The 27,827-nt window shown below is 39.2% G+C and overlaps 1 protein-coding gene across 4 annotated transcripts in view; it reads right to left on the bottom strand.

Annotated features, from left to right (window-relative positions):
* Positions 1-1,900: 1,900 nt before the first annotated feature.
* GABRR3 (gamma-aminobutyric acid type A receptor subunit rho3) overlaps positions 1,901-27,827 on the bottom strand; it is a 50,333-nt gene continuing 24,406 nt past the window's right edge. For all 4 annotated transcript variants that reach the window (XM_058731649.1, XM_058731650.1, XM_058731651.1 and 1 more), the window contains 5 exons: positions 24,715-24,797; positions 23,566-23,706; positions 17,550-17,702; positions 8,564-8,760; positions 1,901-3,491 (listed from right to left, as the gene is read on the bottom strand). In XM_058731649.1, the coding sequence (XP_058587632.1) occupies positions 3,189-3,491; positions 8,564-8,760; positions 17,550-17,702; positions 23,566-23,706; positions 24,715-24,797 (877 nt within the window). In that variant the 3' untranslated portion in view covers positions 1,901-3,188. The remainder of the gene's footprint in view (positions 3,492-8,563; positions 8,761-17,549; positions 17,703-23,565; positions 23,707-24,714; positions 24,798-27,827) is intronic.

Genomic DNA, 27,827 nt, shown 5'->3' with positions numbered 1-27,827 from the left:
TGGCTCAGTCAGTTGAGTGTCTGTCTGACTTCGGCTCCAGTCACGTTCTCAGGATTTGTGGGTTCAAGGCCCGCATCGGGCTCTGTGCTGACAGCTCAGAGTCTGGAGCCTGCTTTGGATTCTGTGTCTCCCTCTATCTCTGCTCCTCCTGCATTCACACACACACACACTCTCTTTGTCTCTCTCTCTCAAAAATAAATAAACATTAAAAAAATTTTAAATGTTAACGGCTTAATTCTGAGTGGATTTTTTTTTGCCACTTGGTGTTTTTAATTTTTATAGTGAAATTGTATTTCTTTTGTAATCAGAAAACAATAAAATTAAGTTAACAATATATCTTTCATAGATTTTCCAGAGCAGTCCCTATAAAATATCCTGTTTCTATATTTAGGCAGTTTACAGAGCTGGCTGGCTTTTTCTTAAATCTTGGAAAGCAGCTTATTTTCTGAAATCCTCACATTTTATCCAAGCTTATCCCTCAGTGAACAATCACATGCAGTCTGTTCTGGATTGTGATCAGTAAATGAAGTCAAAATCAAAATGAGGTACCTATTATATGCTGTCTGTCACTCATACATTTCCAAGGTAACTGTGATTTCATTCTTTTTGAAATAACAGAGCCAGGAACACTGGTGTTCCTTAGTGGAAATGAGGTTCACAGGAACAGTTGTACCCTCACAGTCTTCTACAAGCCACTGATTTGAGGAGATGAAGACTGGCCAAAATCCCAAGTGCTCACTCTGAATGTTCTAATAATTCTCTTGAGCAGCAAGCATATTTTAGACATTACTGAAAAATGCAAAGACTGTTTCTAGTCATTAACAAATTTATGTTCGATCAGCCAACAGTTGTGCATTAGTACTCCTCAAGAGGAATGCTGAGTGTATGAGTAGTGTGGTGGAGACCTAGAGTGCAGATGTATTAGTATTAGTCTAGAGTATTAGATGTATTAGTCTAGAGTGCCAGATGTATTCAGCGATGCATTTGATTTGAAATTGTGAAATAAATATGCCCAGGGAAAGCCTTAGACATTCTGAATGGTATAGTTCAAAGTAGAAGAAAAACAGTAACATCTGAGGAACCCAAGAGAAGAAGGGAACAGTATAGATTTATTCTGTTCATTTGTAGATTTTTCCTTTTTTTAAAAAAAAAATTATTTTGAGAGAGAGAGGGAGTGAGAGAATCCCAAGCAGACTCCTGCACTGTCAGTACAGAGCCCAACTCAGGGCTTGATCTCAGAAACCTCGACCTGAGCGGAAATCAGGAGTCAGACACTTAACTGATTGGGCCATCCAGGAACCCTCTCCCCTTTTTTTTCTTTCTTTTTTTTTTTTTTTAACATCAGTTGTATAGAGAGTATGTCAGAATCAGAAATGTTAAGCCAACTGTAGAACTCTCCTCAAATAATAGCTACAAATTCTCAAAGAAACACCTAGCATATTAATCTGTTCTGTATTCTGAAAATGTAATCCTATAAAATTACTATTCCTTTTAAGTCAAGCTTAAAAACTATTAGTTTTCTAATTTACTTATTGTCTATCCATAACTAAATGGACAAGGGTTTTAATAAGTTATATTAGTTCAATTTTGGACAGTTTCCTAGAAAAATATAATCCTTGGGAAATTCTGAAGGAATTAGAGAAGTTGTATTAAGAAAATAGAATGAAGTATCCCAGAATTAGCCTGTGAGGGAAGTTATGATAGAGATGGGATTTGCCTTTAAAACTTTTGTGCCCAAGAGGAAAATAAGTTTCTAGAACCCTATGTCACTCACAGCAGAGAACCAAAATCAATGTTACTGGTAAATAAGCAGGAAGTTACTTGTCTTTTAACCTAGCACAAAATAGTTCAAATCATTTTGGTTCACTTTATGGTGAAATAAATGGCAATACACTTAATGTAACACACCATTTAATTTATTTCCCTTAATTCAATGCCAAAAGTCAAAACAGGAAGGGAAAATATTTCATACTTCTTACCGAGGGCTGATCTCTAAATGGAATCTTTTTCACAAACTACTTAACACAAAAGCACGCACACTACCAGTCTACAAAATGAATGCTAATCGTTAGAGGTTTTTCTACTTAACAAACATTTATTTAATACCCACTTGACCTGATTTACTTGGTTCAACCAACGTTACTATGGGATTACTATGGGATATACAAATTTCATTCAACTGTTCACTCAATACCATGTCTGGAAGCATCTTTAGTCATTTATGAACTGAGACTCCACATCCCTTCATAGATGTTCTTTTCCTTGTTTTGGTATCCCCTTTTCAGAACTCAGACAGCATAGTGTACAAGTCTCTATTTTACATCTATTGTAATTATTATATTTGTTATTTATGAAAGCTACCAGTTCACTGTTCCTGATAGGCTGTGCACTCACTGATAGCAGGAATGCCGTTTTATATTCATTTTTGACTACGTAACACCTAATAAAGTAACTGGCTTATACAGGAGGTCAATAATATTTGGTAAATACAGTAACTAATTCACTAAATGCCTCCCGAAATCTATGAAAGCTATGACTCAACTGTAAAATACAAGATTCTATTACTGAAGATTGACATATTAATTTAACATTAGGATGGGAGCAAAGTTTAGATGTTTTGCTCTTGGACTCAATAATATATGAAATTTAATAGTGAAATAAGATAAAAGACTTGATTGGAGATGGACGGGGAAGCTCTTCATGTACATCTCAGCTGTGTAAGTGTCCATGGTCCCACCTTGATGTTGATGTTCTTCCTCACAAGGATTCAACTCTGTTAGGTAGCATGGCACATGGCTAGCACTAAGAATCAATGTTTCTTGAATCATTGTCATAGTCCAACTTTATTGCTTAGTTAAATACAAAACGTTTACATTTAGAAAGCAAGGAGGGTCTAGGCAAAGTAGTTACAAAGCCCATCCCTGTGGAAATTTTTCTGTAATATGCATGCCTGTGACTCTTATGTATGGAATCAAATTCTCCAGGGACCTTAAACTCTTTCCTAGATGTAAATAAGTCAACTTTAAAATCTTCTATAGGCCAAGAGAGGTGACTGACTGGCTGACTCGCAGTTGAATCAAGTACAGTCCAACTCATAGTCAAGAGTTGTTTGTTGTTGTTGTTGTTGTTGTTGTTGTTGTTAACCTACTCTGATTCCAAAATGAGTATTATACATTGGGAATTCTTCCTCACACATATACACCCCAGTAAAATAAATTAAATGCAATATACACAGTGGGAAATAAAATCCTTGAGTAGGTGTCAATGACATGATTATTTTCCAGAATGATTGCACCAATATGCCCTCCTAAGGATTGTCTTCTTTTTATCTGAGATGTATCTGTGCTGGGACTACCTGTGGATCTTCCTCGCATGGTGTCCTCTTCTGAGTGTAGAGAAAAGGAAGTCTGGTCCATTTCGGTCTTGCTGTCATGGTAACAACCGTCGAAGGCCATGGCTTGAAATGTATCAGTATTATACATTCCAGAAATCTGACAAAAAGACTTTTTGTTAGTAAGCCATGAATATGGTTCTATATGTAGGAACTACAGTAAAAGTCTAAACAATCAGATTTTTAAAAGAGTTTCAATAAATGCTAAGAATGTTCTGCTTATTTTATTTTATTTTAGTTTATTTTTTGAGAGAGAAAGAGAGAGTGAGCAGGGGAGGGGCAAAGAGAAGGGGGGACATAGGATTGGAAGCAGGCTCTGAGCCAACAGCAGAGAGCCCAATGTGGGGCTTGAACTCATTACCTGTGAGATCATGACCTGAGCCAAAGTTGGACATTTAACCAACTGAAATACCCAGATGCCCCTGTTTTGCTTATTTTAAAGAATAGAATTCTGGTTTTGCTTTTGGTATCTGACTAAAAGTCATTTTAATAATAAATGGAAAACATTATCAAAGAGATCTGTTTTTAATAGGGACTTAGCAAGGTTTATTATTATCTCCATAGAGATAGTTGAACATTATACAAATAAATGTTTCACAATTATAATGTCAGTGTTTTCTAATTTAGTTTTGGCCTGATAGACTTTTACACTCAATGCATGTTTCCCCAGAAGGGAACACTGTTTCAGGTTTCCCTCTTTGTTTCTGCATAGTATGAATTGTTTGACATAAGTTTGAGTTGAAATTGAATATGATTTATCAGCAAAACCAATTGGATTTGCTTTTCAACATATTTTTGTCTTTAGAGAAAACACAGTAATACGCCTGGTCAGTGTAATTTTTTGTCCAAAACCAAAACAATATTATCAGGTGATCGACTTATGCTTAAATTTGGAGTAGGGATAGGAAATGATTTTAGCTACTCTCTTTAAATGCAAATTAGTCAACCTTTCTCATTTTTTGCTGAGAAGTACCTATAAATGATACCAACACAGCCCAATTAAACAACTTGAAATTGGCTTATGTTTCGGAAGGAGAGAATGAATTATCAATGCTTTCTGGCTCCAGTGCCTGATTAAATCTAAACTACCACTTTTCTTTAAGGTTTTACTTTGAGGGAGATGGTGGTTCTCACTGATACAAAACTGTGTCTAGGAAGTAGGTGTTACTAATTGCTTTATGAGAAAACGAAATCACTTCTTGATCTATAGGGAAGTTAAAAAAATGAGCAAATATGAACAGGCTACCACTGGCTGAAATTATTCAGAATTCAAATTGGAAGCTACAGAATAAAGTCTGCCAAAACATGTATTTGGTTCACAGCAATTAAAAAAACTAATATTTTACTGAATTCAAGAGACATAGAGAATATTTTGTGTAGTCAGTAAACTAACCAAGGACCCATACTCAAGTTATGTTGTCCTTTTTTGTTTTAGCCATAGGAACTTTTCATAACAAAATGAAAATGGATGATAGGAACATAAAATAAGATCAGGACTCAAAAACTAACCTCAGATAGTAAAAAATAACACTAATAATATATTCAACTCTGGATCTGAGAACAGAATAACTAGTATAATCTCTTTCGCGGTTTTACTATACCCACCCAGAACACTGCTGAGTTATCCCACTGGACACTATGATAATTTAGAACCATTCATATAATTGATTAAATCTTGCAGTATACAATTTACCAGTAGGGTGCTAATTTCCACAATTTCATAAGTTGGTTGTTCTAATAGAAACAGTTTTAGAATGGGTCTTTAATTTTTCACTCCAGCCTACAAATAAGCACATACCTAAGGCATATTATATCTAAAGTATAGATTTGACTGTTTTATGTGGAGTTCTAAGTCCTGGAAGTGGAAAACATTCAGATGAAGGAATAAGAAAGAAAAGAATTTCCTTTCTCCTTTCTGGGCAAAGGTCAACAGTAGGGACAATTTTCCCATGATCCTTGCTGTTCTCCCAACTCTTGGCACCTGGGGGAGGTTGGGACAGGGTGTGTGATGGCGGTGGTGGCAGGAAATGAGCTTTGCTTCACTTCATGATTTCATCGGAAGGAACTCCATAGCCTAAGATTCCCGGTCTTTCTCACTATCCCTGCATTATTCCATCCTAGAGGTTTCGCAAAAGGAATTAGCATGTGTGGCTCAGGAGCTCCTTTTGAGTCCTCACTTTAGGATCTGCATTGGTACCTAAGTTTGTTCTCTGAAGTGAGATAAAAGGAGATTATCCTTACAGGGAGAGTCCTGAATTGTCTAGCTTCACCAATGACCAGAAGGGGTAAGCACATTCAGTACAGTGATGAAGTATTAGTGAGACCTCCTGCTCCCATATCTAAGCACTTACTCCAAACTGCTTTATCAACAACAAAGGTGACATCCTCCCATCTGCCTGGTTTCCACATCTTTCTCTAAAACTGGTTTCCCACTTCAGGCGTAGAGAAAAGAAGTATCACCAATTATCCCCCCAAACCTACAGACATATCCTTCTCCCCTGCCCCTCACCAGGGCATCCTACCCCTTTAACAATATCTCATCTCAGACAGCCTGTTCCCACTTTCCTTGTTAAAACCACTATTTGCTCAGAGCACATGAGCTGGGCATTAATCACAATAATAACTCAATATTTGTGTAGCCTGTTACAGTTTGCAAAAGTTTCAGACCCATTTATTACATTATTCGCAACAGCCCTATGAGGTAAATAGGGAAGAAATTCCACCATTTTGAAAATGAAGAATGAGATCCAGGAACAAAAAGCTAGAAAGTGGCAGAGTTAGGTTTGGCATCACTACTTCTGACTCCAAATCTGTGTTCTTTCATTTTTCCCCACAAATATATGAATGGTAGGACATTTCTTTGAGATAATTGCACCTTTGAAGGAGGATGCTTAGAATGGTGGTTCCTAGAGGCTGGGGAAAGGGGAGAATGGGAAGTTGTTGAACGGGCACAGAGTTTCAGTTCTGTAGGATGAAAAAGTTCTGGAGATTGCTTGTACAACAATGTGAGTATTCTTAACACTACTGAACTACACACTTAAAAACAGGTTAAGATGGTAAGCTCTATGTTATGTGGATTTTACCACAACTTAAAATTTTTTTTTTTTTTTTAATATTTTTTTAACGTTTATTTATTTTTTGAGACAGAGAGAGGGAGAGCATGAACGGGGAAGGGTCAGAGAGAGAGGGAGACGCAGAATCGGAAGCAGGCTCCAGGCTCTGAGCCATCAGCCCAGAGCCCGACGCGGGGCTCGAACTCACGGACCATGAGATCGTGACCTGAGCTGAAGTCGGACGCTTAACCGACGGAGCCACCCAGGCGCCCCTAAATTTTTTTTTTAAATGGATGGTACTTACTAATTAAAAGATTTTCTTCTTAGTGGTACACAAGAAGAGTGTGTATAGCCCCAAGTAGTGAAAACTAAAATTCAGGTAGTGTGAACATATGTGTTGTGTGGCAGGTGGGAGTGGATGGATGTAGACAGTTTGGAACCAAAAGACTGGATAGAGATGGGCCCAAATTCCTACAGTGCCTCTTGCTTGGGTTAACCACTTCCACATAAAAATAGAACAGAACAACAACATTCTTTTTCTTATCACACGTCTTTTTTCTCTGTTACCTTTAATTCACAGATTATCTAAATCGTTGCTATTCTCAGTGCAGGCAACGGATCAATGGCATCTGGGACTTGTTAGAAATGCAGACTCCAATCCCACCCCACATCTGCTGAATGAATATCTGAACAAATCCCAGGTGATGTGTACACACCCATCACTGCATACTTGTCCAGAAGCTCCCAGTTCTCTCACATCTGCCTAGAAGTCATATGGGTATGCGTGCGGTGGGGACACATACACAGTGTCAACAAAAGAAATGGAGGCATCAGCAATAAAGCAAAATCAGCTCCTATTACAGCTTTGATTCAAAGGGGATATAATAGAAGAAGGAAGTGGTATTACAGGAGATCTGAATTTCAAATGCATCTCTGTTGGCTGTGAATCTCTTGACAAATCACTTCACTAAAACTCTGCCGCTTCATCTCAAAAATAGAGATAATAATCTCTGCAAGGCCTACATCATGGAGCTGAGATGAAGGCTCAATTTGAGAAGAGGATATAAAACACTCTGAAAAGTAAGAAACACTCTCACTAGAGGTATAAGAAATATTAAATAATGTTTTGGGTATACATAAGTGTGCATATAAGAATTTCTCAAACCAATGTGAATATATTTCATTAAAATCATGTTCATAGATGCGACACACACACACACACACACACACACACACACACACATATGTATATATATATACAGCCTTAGGTACAGGCTACCAAACAGATTAATTACGTTTCTTAAGTACAATATCTTATGTCAGTTGTCATAATAACAGGGAACTGGTGCCCTGATCCTTTGTGAAACAAAGCAGGTAGAGATCAATCTGTCCATGTTTACTAAACCCTGGCACAAGAAACATGTGATGACATTTAGAGCCCAGAAACCACCTTTTATCCCCAGTATCCCAAGGAGAGAAGAACCTCTCTTTATGCTCTGCCACTCTCCCAAGTAACAAGAAGAGAAACATAAATCCTAGCTCTGGTGGAGAGAAGCACATCATTTATGGATTGAGAGCACAGCCATTGGAGTCAGGGAGACCCAGAAACAAATCCTAATTCCTCTTTGGCTGTGTGACCTTGGCCAAGTTACTCCCTAGCTGCTCCTATTTCACCTCTGTAAAATGAGGGTTATACAGTACCTACCTCTCGGGGCTACTCTGAGAATTAAATGACATGCTGTGTCATTAGGTGGTTAGTGCAATACCAATATAGAATAAACACACATTAAATGTTAGCTATCATCATCATCATCATCTTCTTGAAAGGATGTAGTTTACACCTCAACCCTTTCTTTTCAAAGGATAGAGCCGGTGGAGAGGAGCACACTGAGAGAAATTCCTCACACAAGAAAACCCTCCTGGCAAAGGTGAATGAGATGCTGAGGAAACCAGTCAGCACAGGCAGAATAAAGTTCAATATGAAATCCTGTGAACTTGCATCTTGCCAAGGCATATAGACTTAATACAAGGGCTTACAACACTGTCAGGAGAGGGTTATAGGTAAGGACAGTCTTTTTCACATTCCAAAAGGGATCAGATAGTCAAAGCCAGGCAATACCTTCCCTGTCTTCTTGAATTGTTTCCACTCTTCCACTGTGGTGAGGTAGTTCACAGCTGCATACTCAATGACTGACAGGAACACAAAGAGGGAGCTGACCCACAGGTACACGTCCACGGCCTTGATGTAGGACACCTGGGGCATGGAGGCACTCATGCCAGAGATGATGGTGGACATGGTCAGCACTGTGGTGATTCCTGCCATTGGAGAACAGTGACAAGCTCAGTGACATAACCACTCTGTTCTAGGATCTGGTGCTGGATTACACCAGGGTAAGTTTTTCTGGAACACTTTCAGATGATCAAAGCTGGGAGTGGGGGAGGAATCCCTGCATGTTAACCTAGTACACATCTTAAGCCCAAGCAAGAAGCTCTCCTTGGATTTGTCTCTTTGCCCTGCCCTCACCCCAACCCTGTCCATAATGTTTCCTTCCCCCCATCTAAAGATTTCCCAGACTCAAACATATTTTTAAGGACTCATTCACTCATTTGCCTTCAGTTGGGCCTCTTTAAACCATCCCAGAAAGGTTCAAATGTGTTCAATTTTAAAATTCCTTCTGGAAAAGAAATTCTAAAACCATTCCCACTACCCTTTCCTGTCATTTTGCAATTTACTGTTAAGAAATTGCCTTTGAGTCAATCTTTAATCTTTCATTCACCAGAGAGTGATCTTGTCATTTTCCATATTTTTCTTTCATATAGAATACTTATGAGCCATTAGTATTGCTATCACTCTGTCCCTTGTTACTGAAACTACAGTTCAATTGAGATTTAGGGTGGAAGTGTGATCCTGGAGGCTCAGTTCGGCGCAAATACTTGCTATTTGACTGTGAAATGCCGTTTACATTCCCCACCCCTCCCCCTCCCTTTCCTTCCCTTCCTTGTTGGCCAGTCTCTCCCCTTCCCTCTTCTTTTCTTCCTTTCCCTTCTTTATCCTCTGGCATAAGCATCAGAGGTAATGAGATCAAGATTCTGGGGCACAATGGAGAAAGAAGTGACTCGAGATTTCCTTAACAAAATGCTGGCCTCGGGGTGGGCTAGTCTGTGTCTGCACTAATTTCTCAGAGGGACGCAGCGAGAGTGCTGCCTGGAGAAAAAGTACAGTACTGTAAATATTTGAAATGTACACTAGCTGGCACAGTTTTATTTCCTAACTTCCCACCAGGGAGGCACAAATGGAGTCCTTAATGATTTTTATAAGTTGTGAGGACATTTTAATGTCAACAGACAGAGTCCCGAACAGCAGGAAGAGCACCATGATTTACTCCTAAATGTACAGACACAGCATGTGGACAGCTTTCATCACACACTTCCACCCTTCTACAATAATTCTTCAAGGTTCTCATCTGAGGGAGTCCATATCAAAGACAATGACAGATCTACAGAGCTATTCAATTTCAAATTAAGTTGTCCATTTGTATGATCAAGACCAAGGACTTGGCATTTTGGCAGTCACCATGGGAGGGCCCTGGAGTCTTACCTTGACACTGATTCAAACTCCAGGATAAGAAACCTAAATGCTATTCTAGCTCTTACCATTAAATACAGGCCACTGTCTCACTGAGTCCCAGATCTCCCCAACAACGGTAGTATGGACCATCTGCATATCAGTGGATGCTGTTTGCATTCCTTGCTACATAAATGTGGATATGTGATTTTTTTTATTCCCATTACAAATGTATGCATAGCTGAAGGCAAGATTTTTTTAAAAAATGTTTTTATTTATTTTTAAGAGAGAGAGAGCACAAGCAGGGGAGGGGCGGGGGGGAGGGGCAAGATTATTAAATAAAGCTTGCTTGCCTTTATTGAATGTTTACCCACCAAAAACCTAGGTAAGTAAATATTATTAGCCACACATTGCAGAAAAGAAATATGAGCCGAGAGGGGCTAAGTAACCAGCCTGAGTTTGAAAAGCTCCTGAGTCAGGAGCAGGGCTAGAAATTTTCTGAGTGTGGAACCCATGCTTTTTATATGCAAACCTGCTGCTTCTCATTCCAGAGGGATCTCTTTTTGTTTCTAACATTATAAACCAATCTCTATACACGAAGCATCTCTGAGAGGAAGACACTATAAAGCTAAGAGTAGAATTATGTCAGGAGGTATACTTTGTGCTTTTCAAAAAGCTAAAAGTCCTATTCCTTTCAGGACTTCACTGGTAAAACTGAATGAATCCTGCACTAATATTCATATTTAGTAGTTTACCTTATTAGTTAAAAAAATTTAATGTCTTTTTTTACTGGTTTTCTACAATATAGAAGATAGAACTTGAGTTTTTTTCAATGAACAGTAACATGGGGCTTAATGGACAAAATAAAGGTTTAGAACCCATATATGAGTTTCCTACATGCCAGATAGATCTTATTGGGCATTTTAGATAGATGACTAGTGAAAGGCCACTAAATCGATGGCCAGTAAAAGGAAACTACATTATCTATTTTTTGCCAGAGAGCAATAAACTATCATTTTCCTTAAAAGGATACTTAGTACAGCTAATTTACAATAGCTTTATTTATTTTTAAACCAGCATTTTAGATTTTCCTTGTTTAAAATGAGCAATAAAAAATAGTGAGTAGGGAGGAGAGATTGTTTGAGTATGCAAGTAAAGGATGAGACCACTGATATACAAATTCCTAAAGCAATAGAACTTGAGTCAGGAGTGTTACATCTACTGATTAAAACACTTATGTCTTGAGCCACTCCTTAGAAATGCATTAGTCTTGACAAATTGTATTCCTTCCAAACCCTTTAAAGTTAACATCCCAATAAAGGCACTTTAAATATATGAAGTGACCATTTAGTCAAAGAAAGGTTCTGTTTAGATTAGGATTAGAAAATTATCTTCTCACCTACCAATATTGCTCTGCATGGTCAGGAAAGTGTTAGGAGACAATATTTGGTCTGGCCCATGGGACTGAACTCCCCTGAGCCAGTTATGCCATATTATGCATTATGCCAGTTATGCAGTTATGCCATATTAACTCTTAAGGACACATATAGGGTCCGAAGAACCCTTTGGTCTAGTGAGAGATACTGATCTTTGTGTTTCATTGGCCATTTTTCTTCACATGTGATGGAGAGGTTCACTGACTAGTGTGATGGCAATAGGGCACGTAGGCATCACTTATAGAACTATTGAGTCAGTCGTGTATTCAGTAGTTGTGCTGTGGACAGGTCTTTTGAAGGCATAGGTACCTACATTTATGTTTAAGTGAATAAAAACATTTTCCCTATAGGCCTAAGCAGAAAGAAAATATCAAGTGATCTGAGAGAAAAGAAGGTAGGTTGGATTGCCTAACACCACGAGTCTACGGCTAGAAACTAACAACCATTACCGCACAAAGGTGGTGTCAGAGTCCAGTGCCTAGAAGTTCTGGTAACCTCTATGATGGTTAAATGAATTACTCCTAATTATTTACTTTTTTCAGGCATATGTCATATCCTCTGTTAGGAGACATTTTTCTTTATAAGTGTCTACATGCCTGAAAACTTCAGTTGTCTTTCTCTGCCATGTCTGTTCCTGGTAAATGACTCTATTACTTAATATGCAGTATGAACGGCATACCTAGAGGAGCCAAATGAGAAAGATGGAGGCAAGGGAAGAGGAGGTAGATAGAAGGAAGAGATGAAAGTACAATAGTACTCATGCTTCCATGAGGGTTAAAACATCCTTGAACAACTTTATAATAGTCTCATTCCCTCTCCACACCAAATCATATGGAAAGATAGATTAGTATTTTTAACCCATCCCACATTCCAAATTATGGTAGCTATTATCTCTTATGAAAATCACCTAATCACAATTGATACTTCTATGCCGTTCAGCCTCTACTGTTTTTCATTTGAAACATGACAAATGTGAAAGGATCTTAACAAGCAAATGATTCATCCTTACTTAGCAAATGAATCCAAATGTGGAAAGGTCTTAGCCAACAATGAATCCTTATTGTTTTCAGTTAGTAACTAAAATACAGTTATTAAAAACATGGTGGGTTAAACATTGGCAATTTAACAACTATGTATTGAGAACAAAATATGTGCAGGATACTGTACTAGTCACTACAGGAACAGAAAAGATGGTAATAACGATCCTCGTCCTTAAGGAACTCACATTCTAATACAGGAGACAGGATAAGCTACCAAGGCACCCCGTAGCTATTACAAGATAGAGGAAGTAAGGTAGAAGAGATACCTTAGGGGAGATACAAAGTGCCATGTGGCTCAAATATTGGAGAGACCATGTCTGCCTGGTGCCATCAGTAGAAGTTTGTGGCCATTGAGAAATGGCAAGACTTTGACAGAGGAGGGATAGGTAGAGTAAGAACAAGAATAAAGGTATAGAAGTACTATAGATAAGATACGCAGTTAGTCATGAGCGACTGTTGAGAACACTGAATATTCAAACTGGTTGAAGCTTAGACAACCACTTGGGGCAGGAGCATGGTTAAAGATGCAGCAAATAAAAATACACGACACTCAGTAATATCTGAATTTCAAATAAGCAACAAATACTGTGTTAGTATAAGTACATCCCATACAATGTTCAGGATATACTTATACTAACACAGTATTTGGTGCTTATCTAAAACTCAAATTCGACCAAGTGTCTTGTATTTCATCTGACAACCCTCAAGAGGCACCTTGAATTCCAAGCTGAGGATATTTACTTCAGTGGCATTTGAGATGAGAGTGTTGTGATCACAGTTGAGTTTAGAAATATTACTCTGGTAGTACGGTTGGATTGTGGCAAGAAGAATAGGAAGTGAAATAAGCAAGTACAAGGCCTATACAAGCCCATACTACAGCTTTGTGCAAATCAGCAAATGGTGCCTTTTTTCTGGAGGATATCATCCCATACCATGTCCCAGAGAGCTTGGGCTGGACTTCTGCTCCTTACTCCCATCTGGATCAGATGTCACAGCCTTGCAAAATGGCCCTGGGCAGGTAGGGATCTGTTAGGGCAATCCAGGAAAAATCAACAAGGGTCCCAGCACTGGTCAAGGCAGGAGGAATGGAAGAGAAAGGATAAGCATATCTGAGGACTTTTTATAGAGAAGGCTAACTCTGAAGATTTAGGTACCTTATAGCCACAGTTCTCAAAGTGTGGTCAGTGGCTCCTTTGGGCTCTCCAAGACATTTTCAGAGGGTCTGTATAGTGAAGATGAATTTCACAATACTAAGACATTGTTTACCTTTTCCCTATGTTGATATTTGCAGTGGTGGGAAGCACTGCTGGGAAAAGTTACTGTTGCCTTATCATGAATTCAGGCAGCAACACCCACCTGGTCTAGCAACTGACAATCACTGTATTCTTTAACTGTCAGTATCACAGTAAAAAGAAATCAGTAAAATGTTTTAATTTTATTAAATTACAGCCTTTGTGTATATACCTTTTTAATATTCTGGTTGATGAAATGAGCAGTATATATAAGGCACTTCTCCATACCAAACAGCAATGGCTGTCTTGAGGGAAAATGCTCAGACAGTTGAGTTATGAGCTGAACAGGAGACACTTTTAAAAATGGGACATCACTGTCACTTAAAAGAACAACTCACAGAGAAACTCTGGTTGTTCAGATTTGGGTATCTTCAGGCATTTTGTCAAAACTGAGTAAAGTAAGCCTATCACTTGAAGTAAAGCAACTAATGATGTTTGTTGCTAAATGATAAAATTTGAGATTTCAAGCCAAAACTAGAATGATGTTAAACTTGTATGTATCACTATGAGCTTGAGAGTTTTTCCATTACTCAAAAACTTTTTGATGAGATTAATAAATGTGAGTTTTTGAATTTATATAATTAATTACATGAACATTGAGAAGATCTGTATAACTCAGTGCACCAGTATTTTTCAAATGGTTGACGCACGGGTGAAAAGATCTAGGCAAAATGCAAGCTAGATCAATGAATTTTAATCTAATAGAGTACAAAAAAAAATCACTGATAGAATATCAGATTCCACATTGTAATTAACCTTTAAGAAACTGTCACTTTCTGAGTTTTGGTGCAATGTCAAGAAAGACTATGCACAACACTATTGAAATATGGCTCTTTTCTCTAACCACATATCTGAACGAGGCAGATTTCTTCCTATATTTCAACTAAAACCTATTACAACAGATTGAATGAGGAAGCAGAGATGGGAATCCAGCTGCCCTCCAGAAGGCCAGATATTAAAGGTTTGCAAAAATGTACAACAATACCACTCTTCTCACTAATATTTTTTGTTTTAGAAAAAAGTTATTTTATGGGGCACCTGGGTGGCTCAGTTGGTTAAGCATCCAACTCTTGGTTTCAGCTGAGGTCATGAGTTCACGGTTTCGTGAGTTTGAGCCCCTCATTGGGCTCTGTGCTGACAGTGCAGAGTCTGCTTGGGATGCTCTCTCTCCCTCTCTCTCTGTCTCTCCCTGACTCATAATGTCTCTGTCTCTCTTAAAATAAATAAAGAAAGAAAACTTTAAAAAATGCCTTTAGAGAAGTTATTTTTCATAGAATATGCTAACTTTTAATGAGTTTATTATTGCTAATTTTAAATGGACTAATGCAGATTTTTAAAAATTCTGTTTCAATAGCCAACATGGATAAATAATGATAGATATAACCCACAAAACAAAAGCTCTCTAGGGTTCCTAATAATTTTTAAGATGTAAATGGGTCCTAAGAACCTAAGAATGACTGCCCAAGACTAAGGAAATTAAGGGTCCAATAGTGAAAGACTCAACACATTCAGGGCCCTTAGAAGAACAAGAAAAGTCAAGAGACTAAGTGGGATTTGGGCAGAGGTGGCAGAGTTGGGAAGAGTAGTTTGTTGGGTTTTGAACATGTGGAGTACCTGTAGTACCTGGAAATGAAGTCCAGGCGGGCAGCTGGGAGTAGTATCTAGAACTTGAGACAAAGATTTGTGATAAAGACAGGGTTGGGATTTGCTTTCATAGAGACAGTAGTCAGAAGCAAAGGCTTGTTCCATTTGATGAGAGAATCAAAAGCGAGCAAAACCTTGGAAGGTAATTACCCAGATTACCTACTCAGGGAATAGAAGGAAGACAAAGTAGGAGTACAAATGAAAGAAAAGTCTAAAAAAGGAGAAAACCTAGACTAGTACAGAGTACCAAAAACAAACTTATTGTTTGTTTAGTCTCATCAAACACTATGAGCCAGGCACAGCCTAGGCAGTTGACATAAATGCTCCCATTTATTTCATACAGTGACCTTGGAAGGCTGTATTAATCATCTCATTTTGCAGATGAGGAAGATGAGGCTGGGTTCTTGACCACTACACCTGATTCTGAATTTGGAGAGGATGCTTAATAGTGTCAAATACTTCAGAGCTTCAGATGATGGAGGGGGAACAACCGAGAAAAGGCAAGAGTAAGATAGAAAGATAGAAGGACCTTCTGGAGAATCAGGTAGCCCAGTAGTATTTGTGAACAGCCAGTAAAGCAGAGCCCAAAATACCTTTGAAAAAACTTGAGGGTGTTAGGAAGCAAAAACCTGAGAAGATAGCAGTGGTATAGGAATACTACAGTTCCCTTTATTAAGAGAAGAGGGGAAAGGGACACTTCTGATTTGTATATTATTTTATACAAATCTGCATAGCAATTTTCCAACCCTGCAGGGACCCAATGTAGATGCAAGAAGCATAGAATTTCAGGGGTTACTTAAATGCATTTCAGTGTTTTTCATTCACCCCAACCCACCCTGGAACCAGCTTTGATTACTTGTCATTTTCAAAGTGTAAGAGCTGAGTAGTTGGCTTCAGGAATCTGATTGAAAATCATGTTTATAACCCTTTAGAGACTGGATGTCTTTCTCATTCTGTCTTGAGGGCTGGTAATGTGCCTTTAGCCTCCTGTTCAATTCTACCCTGTCCCACTGCTGCACTGAGGTCAGGGCATAACTGTTCTGATGTGAAGGAACAGCCACAATGCTTTAATTACTTATTCAGATGGTATTTTTTCCCATGAAGATATTCAAGCCTCAAATGCTTGTAGATTGAAGCTTTTAATAGGGGAAAGAGATGAACAAATTATTAATATTAATAACAATTTATGTCTTTCAAACGGTCTTTTGAAGTATGCATATAATTTGCGAACATTAACTTAGAAATCACCCTTTCTGGAATGAATTGTGTGATAATTACAATGATTGTGAAGCACTTATAACAATCTTCTCTCTAGATGGAGCATTACAGGTGAAAACAAAATCAGCTGAAATGAAGGGAGCTCTGCCCTGAACCAGCCAAGAAGGCAAGTGGAATTGACTCTTGAGTTCTCATTAAGTAATGTGTTATCTAAGTGCTTAGCCAGGCATCCTGCACTTAGTAAGAACATAGTAACTGCTGAGTGGGTCTGAAATGGTTCCCATAAATCAGTATGTGTGACAGTGGCATACAATATGCTAGGTGGAGTAGATAATCACACCTGTGTGGTGACTTCATGAAGCTGGCAATGTCTCTCCACTTGAAATCGCTTGCCAACTGAAGTACCACAATAACTGAAATTTCACTGCAGTTGATTCTGATTTTGGTGTTTAGGTTAAGGCCTGATTTCTAATTGGCATTGCCCCCTATCTCAAGAATTTATTAGGATACCAGTAGTATAGTGGATTGAAGGTTCTTTTTTCTATGATGCAAAGGTTTGTCATGCATAGAAAAATGGGTTTGGGCAAGGGATGGGGAGGTTTCCTGAAAGTGAGGAGACAGGTTTGTAAAGTGAGGCTGTTTATGCTTCATAATTTCATAATTTATCCTTATTAGTCAGCATTTGGTCAGCTGGTGCAGGCTTCATACCTAATGTCTCAGTTTCCAAGGAAAGAGTCCAATTACAGTTTGCTGCTGAGGCTGTTGAGATCAATGTTATAAGCTGAGTGTAAGTCTCTAACTATCCCTACTAAACCATCACTCCTTTCTCTCTACTTATCATCCCTTTTTATTTACCTTCATTGAACTTTCTCTGATATTAGCATTTCACAAAGATTCAGAAAAACCTTACCCAGGGAAACTCTTGCAGGAACAGCTCTTCGGTCAATCCAAAATGAAACCCATGAAAGCATCACCATCAACATTGCTGGGAAATAGGTTTGTAACACGAAGAAGAAGATATGCCTCCTTAGCACAAAATTGATGAAAAGCCTATTGTACCAACCTATGAGAAAAAGCCAGAGTTTTCCTTAGAACAGGCTTCCACATGAAAACATCACACTTCATGAAATGACCTGCTTCTTTAAACTCTAAGCTCTTAGGGAACATGGAACAGAACACACTCACCCTTGTTTACCCAGCACAAGGACAGGGTCTGGGCCTGGCATTCCATCAATGTCTGTTGAACTGAAGTCTGTTAAGTGATCTGAAGTCTGTTTAATTATGTGATTCAAAGATTCCCCTTAAATTTCATAGCTGCTATTCAGGAATGAATGGTAATCATATTTTGTGAAATGTCCTTTAAAGACCTTTTTTCCAAAATATATTGTGTTCACATCATTTCTACAAGTGAGCCAGTCTTCAATACATGACTAATAACTGCATGCAATAGCCAATAAACCATTTATTAGCTATAACAAATGAAAGAGAACATCTTATGTGAAGGAAAAGGTTCACAGTAGCTACTGAGTCACTGGATTCCAAGTTGGAACCCAGACAGTGAGGCTTTTGTAAAGTGAGTGGATGAAAGGAATATCTGTAAACTGTTTGTATTATTTCAAAGTCTGGCGGGTACCATTAATTTATGTATGGTAAATCTACAAAAAAGTAACCAAATGATGATGTTTCTTTGCTTCCGACTGGAATTAAATAGATTCATGTTGCTAATATTGATTAATTCATGCTGATTAGAAGTAAGAATTGTGGTCACATCCATACAATTTTGTTCAGGTTTCCCTTTTCACATTGGCTGCAAGGAAGTTTAAAGCCAAAAAACAAGGGACTATTAGGTTAAAAATTATAAAACAAAGTCATAAGTATTGCAAAGTTAGAGAACCCTTCTTCTAGTCTCAGTATTAATTTCTTAGGAAACTCAAGACGGCAAACCTATTACACAGAACAGGTCAATATTTAGGCATTCAGCCTAAAACATATACCTAGCAAACCCACCTTGAATTGGCATACTATTCTCTTAGTATTCTCTTCTCAATTATGGGCTGATGACCCTTCTTGTCCCCACCTGTTCTGAGGTTCTCATCATCAGTTGATATATGTTTCAGGAATATCAAAAAATTTCATTACCAAGGTTAACAATAGATACATTACATAGTGCATTCTAAAGTCAGAATATACATTATTTTTTAAGCTACTCATTTTGTCTTGTATTACCCATGCCACAGCCCCGCTTGATTTTTGTGTGCAGTTGAGAGTTTTTATTATAGCTGTATAGTGGAATAGCAGTCTCTCTGATGTTACAGCTTCATACAATTATTTTGAGATTAAAAGAGATGAGTAAAAGCTGTGAAAGAACTTCATAAAGAAACGCTTAGGGTATGTGGTTTTAGCTATGACTTAAATTTTGGTAACATGTCCTTTCTTTATTTGTAATTTTCTGAAGAATAAATTTGTTTTTGGCAACCAATCAGGAGAAATGCTACTATGTTGTGTGGCTTTTCAGGGCAGCGGAGACTAGGGATACTATTGTCGTTGAAGCTGCAGGCCAGAAAGAGCTCACTCCACCACCAAGAAATGTGGTGCTGCCTTGGAAAGATGGTGGAACCTTCATCCTGGGTAGTGTAATAAAGAGTCTGACTCCACTTCCGATACTTGACTCCTCATAGCTCCCAAACCCCACTGGTCCTTCTCCTTCTGTCTCACACCTGGGCAAGCTAATAGGAAAGCTGGGTGCTCCCTATTTTGGCACCCATGGGAAATTCAAGTCATGCAAGGGAGTCCTTCCCCCCCAGTCCCACCCTTTAACCACCATAAAACTCTAAGCCAGTTGCCCTTCTCTGATTTCTCAGGCCATTTTCAGACCTACTTGGGAGCTCACTCCGCTCTCTCTGGAAAACTTCATTACATGCATAATAAATCTCTTTATAACCTTTTGCTTTGTGTGTGGCATCATCAGTTTTGACATCTGAACCACATTCTAGGTGGAAGGTCTGTCAGCCTCCATCAGGTTGCCGCACAGTAGAAAGAAGGGGAGTTTATGAAAGAAGGAGAGGGCTGGAGAGTTGGAAGCAGGAAAATGCAAGAGAGGGGAAGTGATTGAGGAGTCAGTCAGGTTCAAGGAGTCAGGTTCAAGAAGAGTTTTACACCTGAGACTGTCACCTTCAACGGGTGGTTGATGCTAAAGGCTTCAATCTGTGTCAAAAGGATCAAGATGATGTTTATGAAAATAGTGATGATGAGAGCTACTAGCTAATATTTACTGGTTACTCACCATATGATAGACAGTATTCTAAGTTATTGATGGCAGACTTTATTCTAAATTATTTAAATGCATTAAATCATGTATCCTCACAACCTTCTGAGGTAGAGAGTGTTACAAAAGATGAAGACATTGAGGCTTAGAGAGATAAGGCAACCTGTCCACATTTCTAGTAAGCAGTTGAGCCAGGATTTGAACTCATGCAGCCTGTCTCCAAAACTTATACTTGTAGCCACCACATGATGCAATAAAGAATAATTGTCAATGCATTCTTTAGGGGCAGGAGTCATTTTTTTTTTTTCCTTCATAAATCTACAGTGCATGATTGTGAGGGGCACTGAAAGGCATGAGGGGGAAGAAGCCCTCAACTGCTTGTTACTATTGCGAGGGAGTGGTGAAGACAGAGCCAAGGGAAAAACTTGGGAACATGATGGTGCAGCTATCAAATAGAAACTAAAGTTACATAATTCTAACTCTACTTCTGGCTCTCCAAACCAGAGTCGCAAGTACAGATTTTACTGTATAGCTGATTTGGCAGTGCAGGTTACAGTGGTTGTTATAATGACAGGAACGAAGACAAAATAAACATAAAAAAATTATTTTTGATTAAGCTAATATGTTTAAACAGGATACTAATTGGAGAAAAACACTTGAGTTTAGCTCTCAGGAGACCACATTTAATATTTCATGGATAATGTGAGACAGAACTATCACATGCTTGTAAATTAAAATAAATGTCTAAATGCTGATCTTTCTGAAACCTAAGAATGGTTGAATAAACCCAGATATGATTAATAACTGGATTCATAGCCAATGGAATGGTGTATTGATGAAGTAAGAATTTGGAAATCAAATTTAACCTTTTATTTTTAAGAGGATAGTTGGGTATATATTAATGGATACTTGGGCTTCAAAATCTGAAGAAATGTCATTGCTATGATTATATATGTAGCATACATTCTGTGCAGGGAACAATACTCTTAGATTTCTATGCTCCGTATATATGACATTTTTAAAATGCTTATTAATTTTTGAGAGACACAGCATGAGTGGGGGAGAAGCAGAGAGAGAGAAACACACACAGAATCTGAAGCAGGCTCCAGGCTCTGAGCTGTCAACACAGGGCCCGACACAGGGCTGGAATCCATGAACGATGAGATCATGACCTGAGCCAAGGTTGATGCTCAACCTACTGAGCCACCCAGGCACCCCTCTGACATTTTAATAGCTTCAAACATTGCAAAGACCTATTCACAATTTATCATATGCCAAAGTTATTTCATCATAACAACAGCAAAATGAAAACAGTTATAAATTACACTTTGACATGTATCATTGTTCACTGCATGCATTCCTTTGTTTAAATATTAATTAAATTTAGGACTACAAACACTAAAATCCTGATAAAAACATACTTATACAGTTGACCATTGAACAGTGTAGGGGTTTGGGGTACGGGCCCTGGTGCAGTGGAAAATCTGCATATAACTTTCTAGTCCCCCAAACCTACTAACAGCCTAAAGCTGCCTGGAAGCCTCACTATAATGGAACAGTGGATTATTTTGCATGTTATCTGTATTATACACTGTATTCTTACAATAAATTAAGGTAGGGAAAAGAAAATGTTAAAAAATCATAAGGGAGAGAAAATGCATGTGTATTACCTTAGTGTATGTATTGAAAAATTCACATGTAAGTGGACTGTGCGGTTCAAAATCGTGTTGTTCAAGGGTTAGTATTTACTTATGCAGAGTAAGACAGGAAGACAGAGAAAAGAAAAAGAAGGAGAAGAAACTATATAAAAATAATAATATGGTTTATCTTTATGAGGTTGGATTAAAAAGGCTTTTTCTTTAAATTTCTCTGAATTGTTTTGCAAGTTATCTGCCATTTATTCATTTGTTCAACAATTACCTATAGAGCATTTAGTATGTGCCAGGGATATACCAATGGTCGAAACAAATAATATGTATTATTTATATAACCAGAAAAGTCCATAAGCGTTATTACAGTTAATAGCATTATCTGCTGAATCCTGAGCAATGTAGACAAATAATGAAGTGAAATAGAGCATTTCTCCTGGATCTAAATAGCGAAATAGCTGTTGGTTCTAGAAAGTCCCTCAGCTTCTCTGTGACGTAAATTTTGATTTCTCTCTTATGATTCAGGCTTTTATTTTTTTTAATGCTTATTTATTGTTGAGAAACAGAGCAAGCTAGCACATGAGTGGGGGAGGGGCAGAGAGAGAGGTAGACAAAGAATCTGAACAGGCTCCATGCCGTGAGCACAGAGCCCCACATGGGGGTTGAACTCATGAACTGTGAGATCATATCTGAGCCAAAGTCTGAGGCTTAACCAACTGAGCCACCCAGGCCCAATGATTCTGGCTTTTAGATAACAACTTGATAACTCCTCTCCGGAGTCTAAGGGCAAGAGTAGAGCACCCTCCAGGGAGAAAAGTCAGTAGGTAAAAGGATTCGAGGCACTCAGGGCAGCATACATTTTCCAACCTATGCATGGCTTAAAAAATCTAAAATGGCATTTTATATGGATTCTTCCTGAAATGACCTAGAATGCTAATAACCAGGGAAGAGGGAGCTACTTTTAACTTTGATCAACAGGAAGCAAGTATAATTTATTTATTTTTTGTTTATTTTTTTAAATGGGGCCACATATAATTTAAAAAGTGCCTTGGAGACATGTTACCAAATGAAAAATATATCTGTCATAGTAAAGAGTATACAATATAGGTCCAATATTGAATAGGTTTTCTCTTCTGAGCAATGATGCCCTTTACTGACTGATTCCTTCAGCGATACTTATTGTGTATATGTGCTGCCGAAGTGAGCACAGTGATATTTATTGAGTATCTATCATGTACCATGCCCATTCCAGATGCTGGGGAAGAAATGGTGAACAAGGCAGACAGATTTCTTGCACTCTTTCTAGTCAGGCACTCCGGCGATAAAGCAGTCACATAGAGATATATTTCAGGAAGTGTTAAGTGCTATGAAGACAAATAACAGATAGGGAATGGTGAGGAAGGAGGCCTCGTTTAGACGGGATGCTTGAGGAAGCACTCTCTGAGGAGGTGATATTTGAACAACACCTGAATGACAGGAAGGAACCGGTCATGAGAAAGCTGGGGGGAAAGCATTGTAGGCAGAGGGAGGAAAAGGCCAAAACAGAAGCCCTGCAGATAGAATGAGACAGGTGTGTTTGAGGACAGGCAGGAAGGCCAGCGTGGGTGGTGTGGGATGTGGTGGAGGGGGGTGGGTGTAGTGGGTGAGGTCACAGGTAGCTCGTGTAGGCCTTGGAGGTCATTTGAGAAGCTTGGATTTTGTCATAAGTGTGACAGAAAAACCCTGGAGGGTTTTAAGCAGGAAGGAATTGTGGTCTTTGCGTTTGTGAAGAGCACTCTCTCTGCTGTATTAAGAGTAGACTGCAGAGGCCAGGGGTAGAAGCAAGGCATTTGTCTAGAGGTGGCTGCATGAAGACAAGAGTGGTCATGGACTGGAGGTGGAGGAGACTGCTTGTGAAGGAGGGAGGATGCTGAGACCACACGGGACAGTTGTGTGAATTCAGGTCTCTTCACATGTTTCGCAACGGTAGGTGTCAGTAAGTGCTGATGAACTGTCCCCATAAAACAGCGCACCTGTGCTGCTGTAGAAAGCGAATCCGCTGGATGCACTGAACTCCTCAACGAAGAACTGAGACAGGGAAATATGTTCATCAGTATTTAAGGACTTGTTCCCATGTTTCCAGTACAGCATTAAATCCTCTTCGGTGTAGGCATCTGAAACAAGAGAATAGTTTCCCATCACTGGCTCTTGTGAGTTCCACAAGGTATTCCACCATGTTTTATACAGTTCTGTATCTCCAGTGCCTGGTCCAATGACGTGTATATATTGGGTACTGAAAAATGTGTTTGCCGATAGACTGATAATACCCATACCTACCAAAGGAAAAATAATCTCCAAAACTTAGACCCTAATTACTGGCATAGTGTGGAGGCTTTTCTGGTGCCCATGTGAGGACTGAAAACTCTCCAGATAGCTGCTCCCATACCTGCATGCACTGAGTGATGTCACAGCACTGCCTGTCCCCCATCACAGGTCCCACCCTAGGTCTTCTGGTCCCATTAGTTTTGCGGCTCTCTTGCATGAAATTACAAAATGAGCTGCGCTCAGTAAAGAATTTTCTCCTGAAATCAACTAGCATTACAGAGAGTTTCTAATGGATTTGGGGAGGAACAACCACTGAAATTCCCAGCATTTTTGCCACATTGTGAAAAACTGCCGTCAGTTTTAAGATATATCAAAAACAGCTGATGGATCAAAGTGATTGACAAGGAGTTGGCTCGGATGCTCTCTGACAGAGCTTTGATCAGCGAGTGTATGTCTTAGAGCTGCATTTTTCTAGGGAACCCAACCAAGTATATTTAATGGAAGATTGTGATTTACATGGGAACATGAATTCCAGAGCTTTCCTAATTTGGGAAGTGTGTCAGTCTATATAGTTAATAGCATATAGAATATTCCTTTTTAGGGAGCTTGTTCCTTTACAACCCTTGTGGAAACTGCAGAATATGTAATTATGAAAACATTCTTTCCCTGGATGTTCTCTTTTGGCAGGCAATCTGCCATCATCCTTAGTTTTTTAAAAAAATGTAACTATTTTGAACAAATATATTTAACTTATATCGAGATTTTTAATGCTTGTTAAGAACATGCTTATTTACATGTAAGTAGGTGATCGTGTGTTCAGATCATGAGTGCCTGCTCCATCAGTAAGTAGGACTTACAGCTTTCCAGTTCAAGGGAACAGTTTTGAGTGTCAAGAGGAAACCTGCTGAAATCCATAAAGCACATGGCTGAAACAGTTATCCTGGAAGAGGAAAGAGAAAACAAAAACTGCAGGTCATTTAACCATATGGCTGAATGAACATGCAATATTGAAGCTTCCTGTGTGCTTGTCTTGTGTGCCTTTCAAGAATAATGCAACACAGGGGTGTCTTGGGTGGCTCAGTCGGTTGAGCATCTGACTTCGGTTCAGGTCATGATCTCATGGTTCATGAGTTGGAGCCCCACATTGGGCGCTCCACTGTCAGCACAGAGCCTGCTTCGGATCCTCTGTCCTGCCCTCTCTCTCTCTCTCTGTCTCCCCCGCTCATGTTCTCTCTCAAAATTAAATAAACATTAAAAAAAAAAAAAGAAGAATGCAAAACAGGCATTACTATCCTCTAGCAAAATAATGTAGAAGGAAGCAAACTCAGGAAGGTGGGTGATTTGCTAAAGACACAGAGTTAATGAGTGAATTCCTGCTCTAACAATTGTTTCTAATCTCACAATTTCCTAGTCAGCTCCCTCTATATTTTTTGGCTGTGATGTCTTTCAGAAAAACATACTTCGGAGGGAGGAGACTTTTTTGTTTGTTTGTTTTTTAATGTTTATTTATTTTTGAGAGAGAGAGAGAATGAGTGAGCCAGAGAGAGAGAGAGAGAGAGAGAGAGAGAGAGCATGAATGGGATAGGGGCAGAGAGAGAGAAGACAGAATCCTAAGTAGGCTCCAGGCTCTGAGCTGTCAGCACAGAACCTGATGCGGGGCTAGAACTCATGAACCATGAGGTCATGACCTGAGCCAAAGTCAGGTGCTTAACTGACTGAGCCACCCAGGCACCCCCAGAGGGAGAAGATTTTTAAATGGATTTAAATATATTCTGGTTTTTGGAAGATCTAAACTTAGTTTCTAGTCATAAAGGGCTGGGATAGTGGTAATAAAAGCCTATGGGTAAAAGTTTCACAAAGCAAATTTGCCTGAGAAAATTCTCTTTCCAGGAGCGAGGAGAAAGCCTGGAGCATTTTTAGTTATAGATTTATGGGCACAATGCATAATTCAGGTGCCATTAAACCTTGCATACTGATGAATATTGTTTTTTCAAATTTTATATCCTCCTAGGTTTTCTGGCTTTAGGCAGATGCTGCTATACTATGATCCTGCCTCAAAGTAGAAACTCTGGTACCCACAACAGCAGATCAGAGGTTTATAAAAGGCCCCTGAGCAAGTCTGCAAAAAAACACAAAGTCAACAGCTGCTTCTACCCATGGTGCCCTAAGTTAGTCAGGAACGATTTTATCTTCCATGGGTTGAATTCTGTTGTCAACAGTCATACAGCAAAATGCCAAGCCAGGGAGGTTTCTGGATGACTTTGTGTCACAAAACATACTCATTTTGCCATATTCCTGGCTCAGTTGACTTTTGAACAATACAGGGTTAGGGAGGCCAACCTCTGTGTAGTTGAAAATCCTGTGTAACTTTTGACTCCCCAAAAACTTAACTGCTAAAAGCCTACTGTTGACAGGAAGCCTTACCAACAACATAGTTAATGCATATTTTGTATATGTATTTTATACCGTATTCTTACAGTAAAGTTAGCTAGAAAAAAGAAAATGTTACTAAGAAAATCATAAGAGAAAATACATTTACAGTACTGTACTATATTTATTGAAAAAAATCCACATATAAGTAGATGTGTGCAGTTCAAATCTGTGTTGTTCAAGTGCACTTTAAAGCTGGAAGGGACCACTGAAGACTTTGAGTCTACCTCCTTCACAGTATACACATGGATAAATTAGCAACCAAAGTGCTTAGGTGAGCCGTGGTAAAGAAAATATTATTCATGACACTTGGTGTTTTTTTTAAAAAAAATTAGTGTTTATTTATTTTTGAGAGAGAAAGAGAGATGGAGTGCAAGTGGGGGAGGGACATAGAGAGAGGGAGACACAGAATCCGAAGCAGGCTCCAGGTTCTGAGCAGTCAGCACAGAGCCTGATGCGGGGCTCGAACCCATGGACTGCAAGATCATGACCTGCAAGATCATGACCTGAGATGAAGTCGGACACTCAACAACTGACTGAGCCACCCAGGCGCCCTCATGACACTTGTTAAAGAACAGTAAGGAAGATTTTATTTAGGGGGACTACTATACTTTGGTTTATATAGGGAGAGAGTGGGCTCAGGTCCAAATATAACAAGGCAAAGTGGGAATTTATAGCCAAGGAGTAGGGTGGGGGGCAGTGGATGGGAAATTACTCAGAGGAAACATCAGGGGTGAGGGGTGGGTGATTCTGGCTAAAAAGACCTAACAGGATCCTTGCTGAAGGCAGACCAGGGTGATCAGACATCACTTGTGGGTGGTGCAAGATGAGGAATCTTATCAGATTTGAAGGGAGGCAGATATTATGGATGGAGGATTCTGGCTAAATGGACGTAGCAGAGATAAACATGGAAGCTCAAAAGTCAGAGTCTAGGTGAGAAGTAAGTTCAGAGGAGCCTTAGCAGAGTTTGGTCAAAGAGAGAATCTCTGTCAGTAGATAGTGTCAGAACCAAGCCTGGAACCAGGTAACCTGTCTCTGGGCTTTGACTGGCTCTGCTATCAAGTGGAATAGCTGTGTGGACAACAATTTTGAGTCCTCCTTTGTTTGGGGATTCCCCAAGACCATCCTCAGGTTCCATGATTCACTAGAAGGACTCACAGGACTCATCAAAGTTGTTCCACTGACAGTTATGGTTTATTGTAATGAAAGGACACAGATTAAAATCAGCAATGGAAAGGCACAGAGGGCAGGGTCCAGGAGAGACCAAGAGCAAGTTTCCATCTGTCCTGTTCGGGTGGAGTTATGTGGGCAGTGCTACTGTCCTAACAGTGAGTGTGACAACACACATGGCGGACTTCCAACCAGGGGAGCTACCTGAGTCTTGGGGTCCAAAGTATTAACTGAGAGTTGGTCACACAGGTCTGGCTGACCTCGGTCTCCAGCCCCTCCAGGGGTCAAGCTGCTACTGGGTAGCTCAAAGCCTCCTCCATAGATCACATTGTTAGCATAGACTTCCTGGTGTGGCCCAAGGCTTCAGGGG

This window comes from Neofelis nebulosa, chromosome 5, assembly GCF_028018385.1.
Source record: "Neofelis nebulosa isolate mNeoNeb1 chromosome 5, mNeoNeb1.pri, whole genome shotgun sequence".
Classification (NCBI taxonomy): Eukaryota; Metazoa; Chordata; class Mammalia; order Carnivora; family Felidae; genus Neofelis; species Neofelis nebulosa.
Note: the sequence above shows the minus strand (reverse complement) of the source record. Positions and strands in the feature narration are given on the sequence as shown.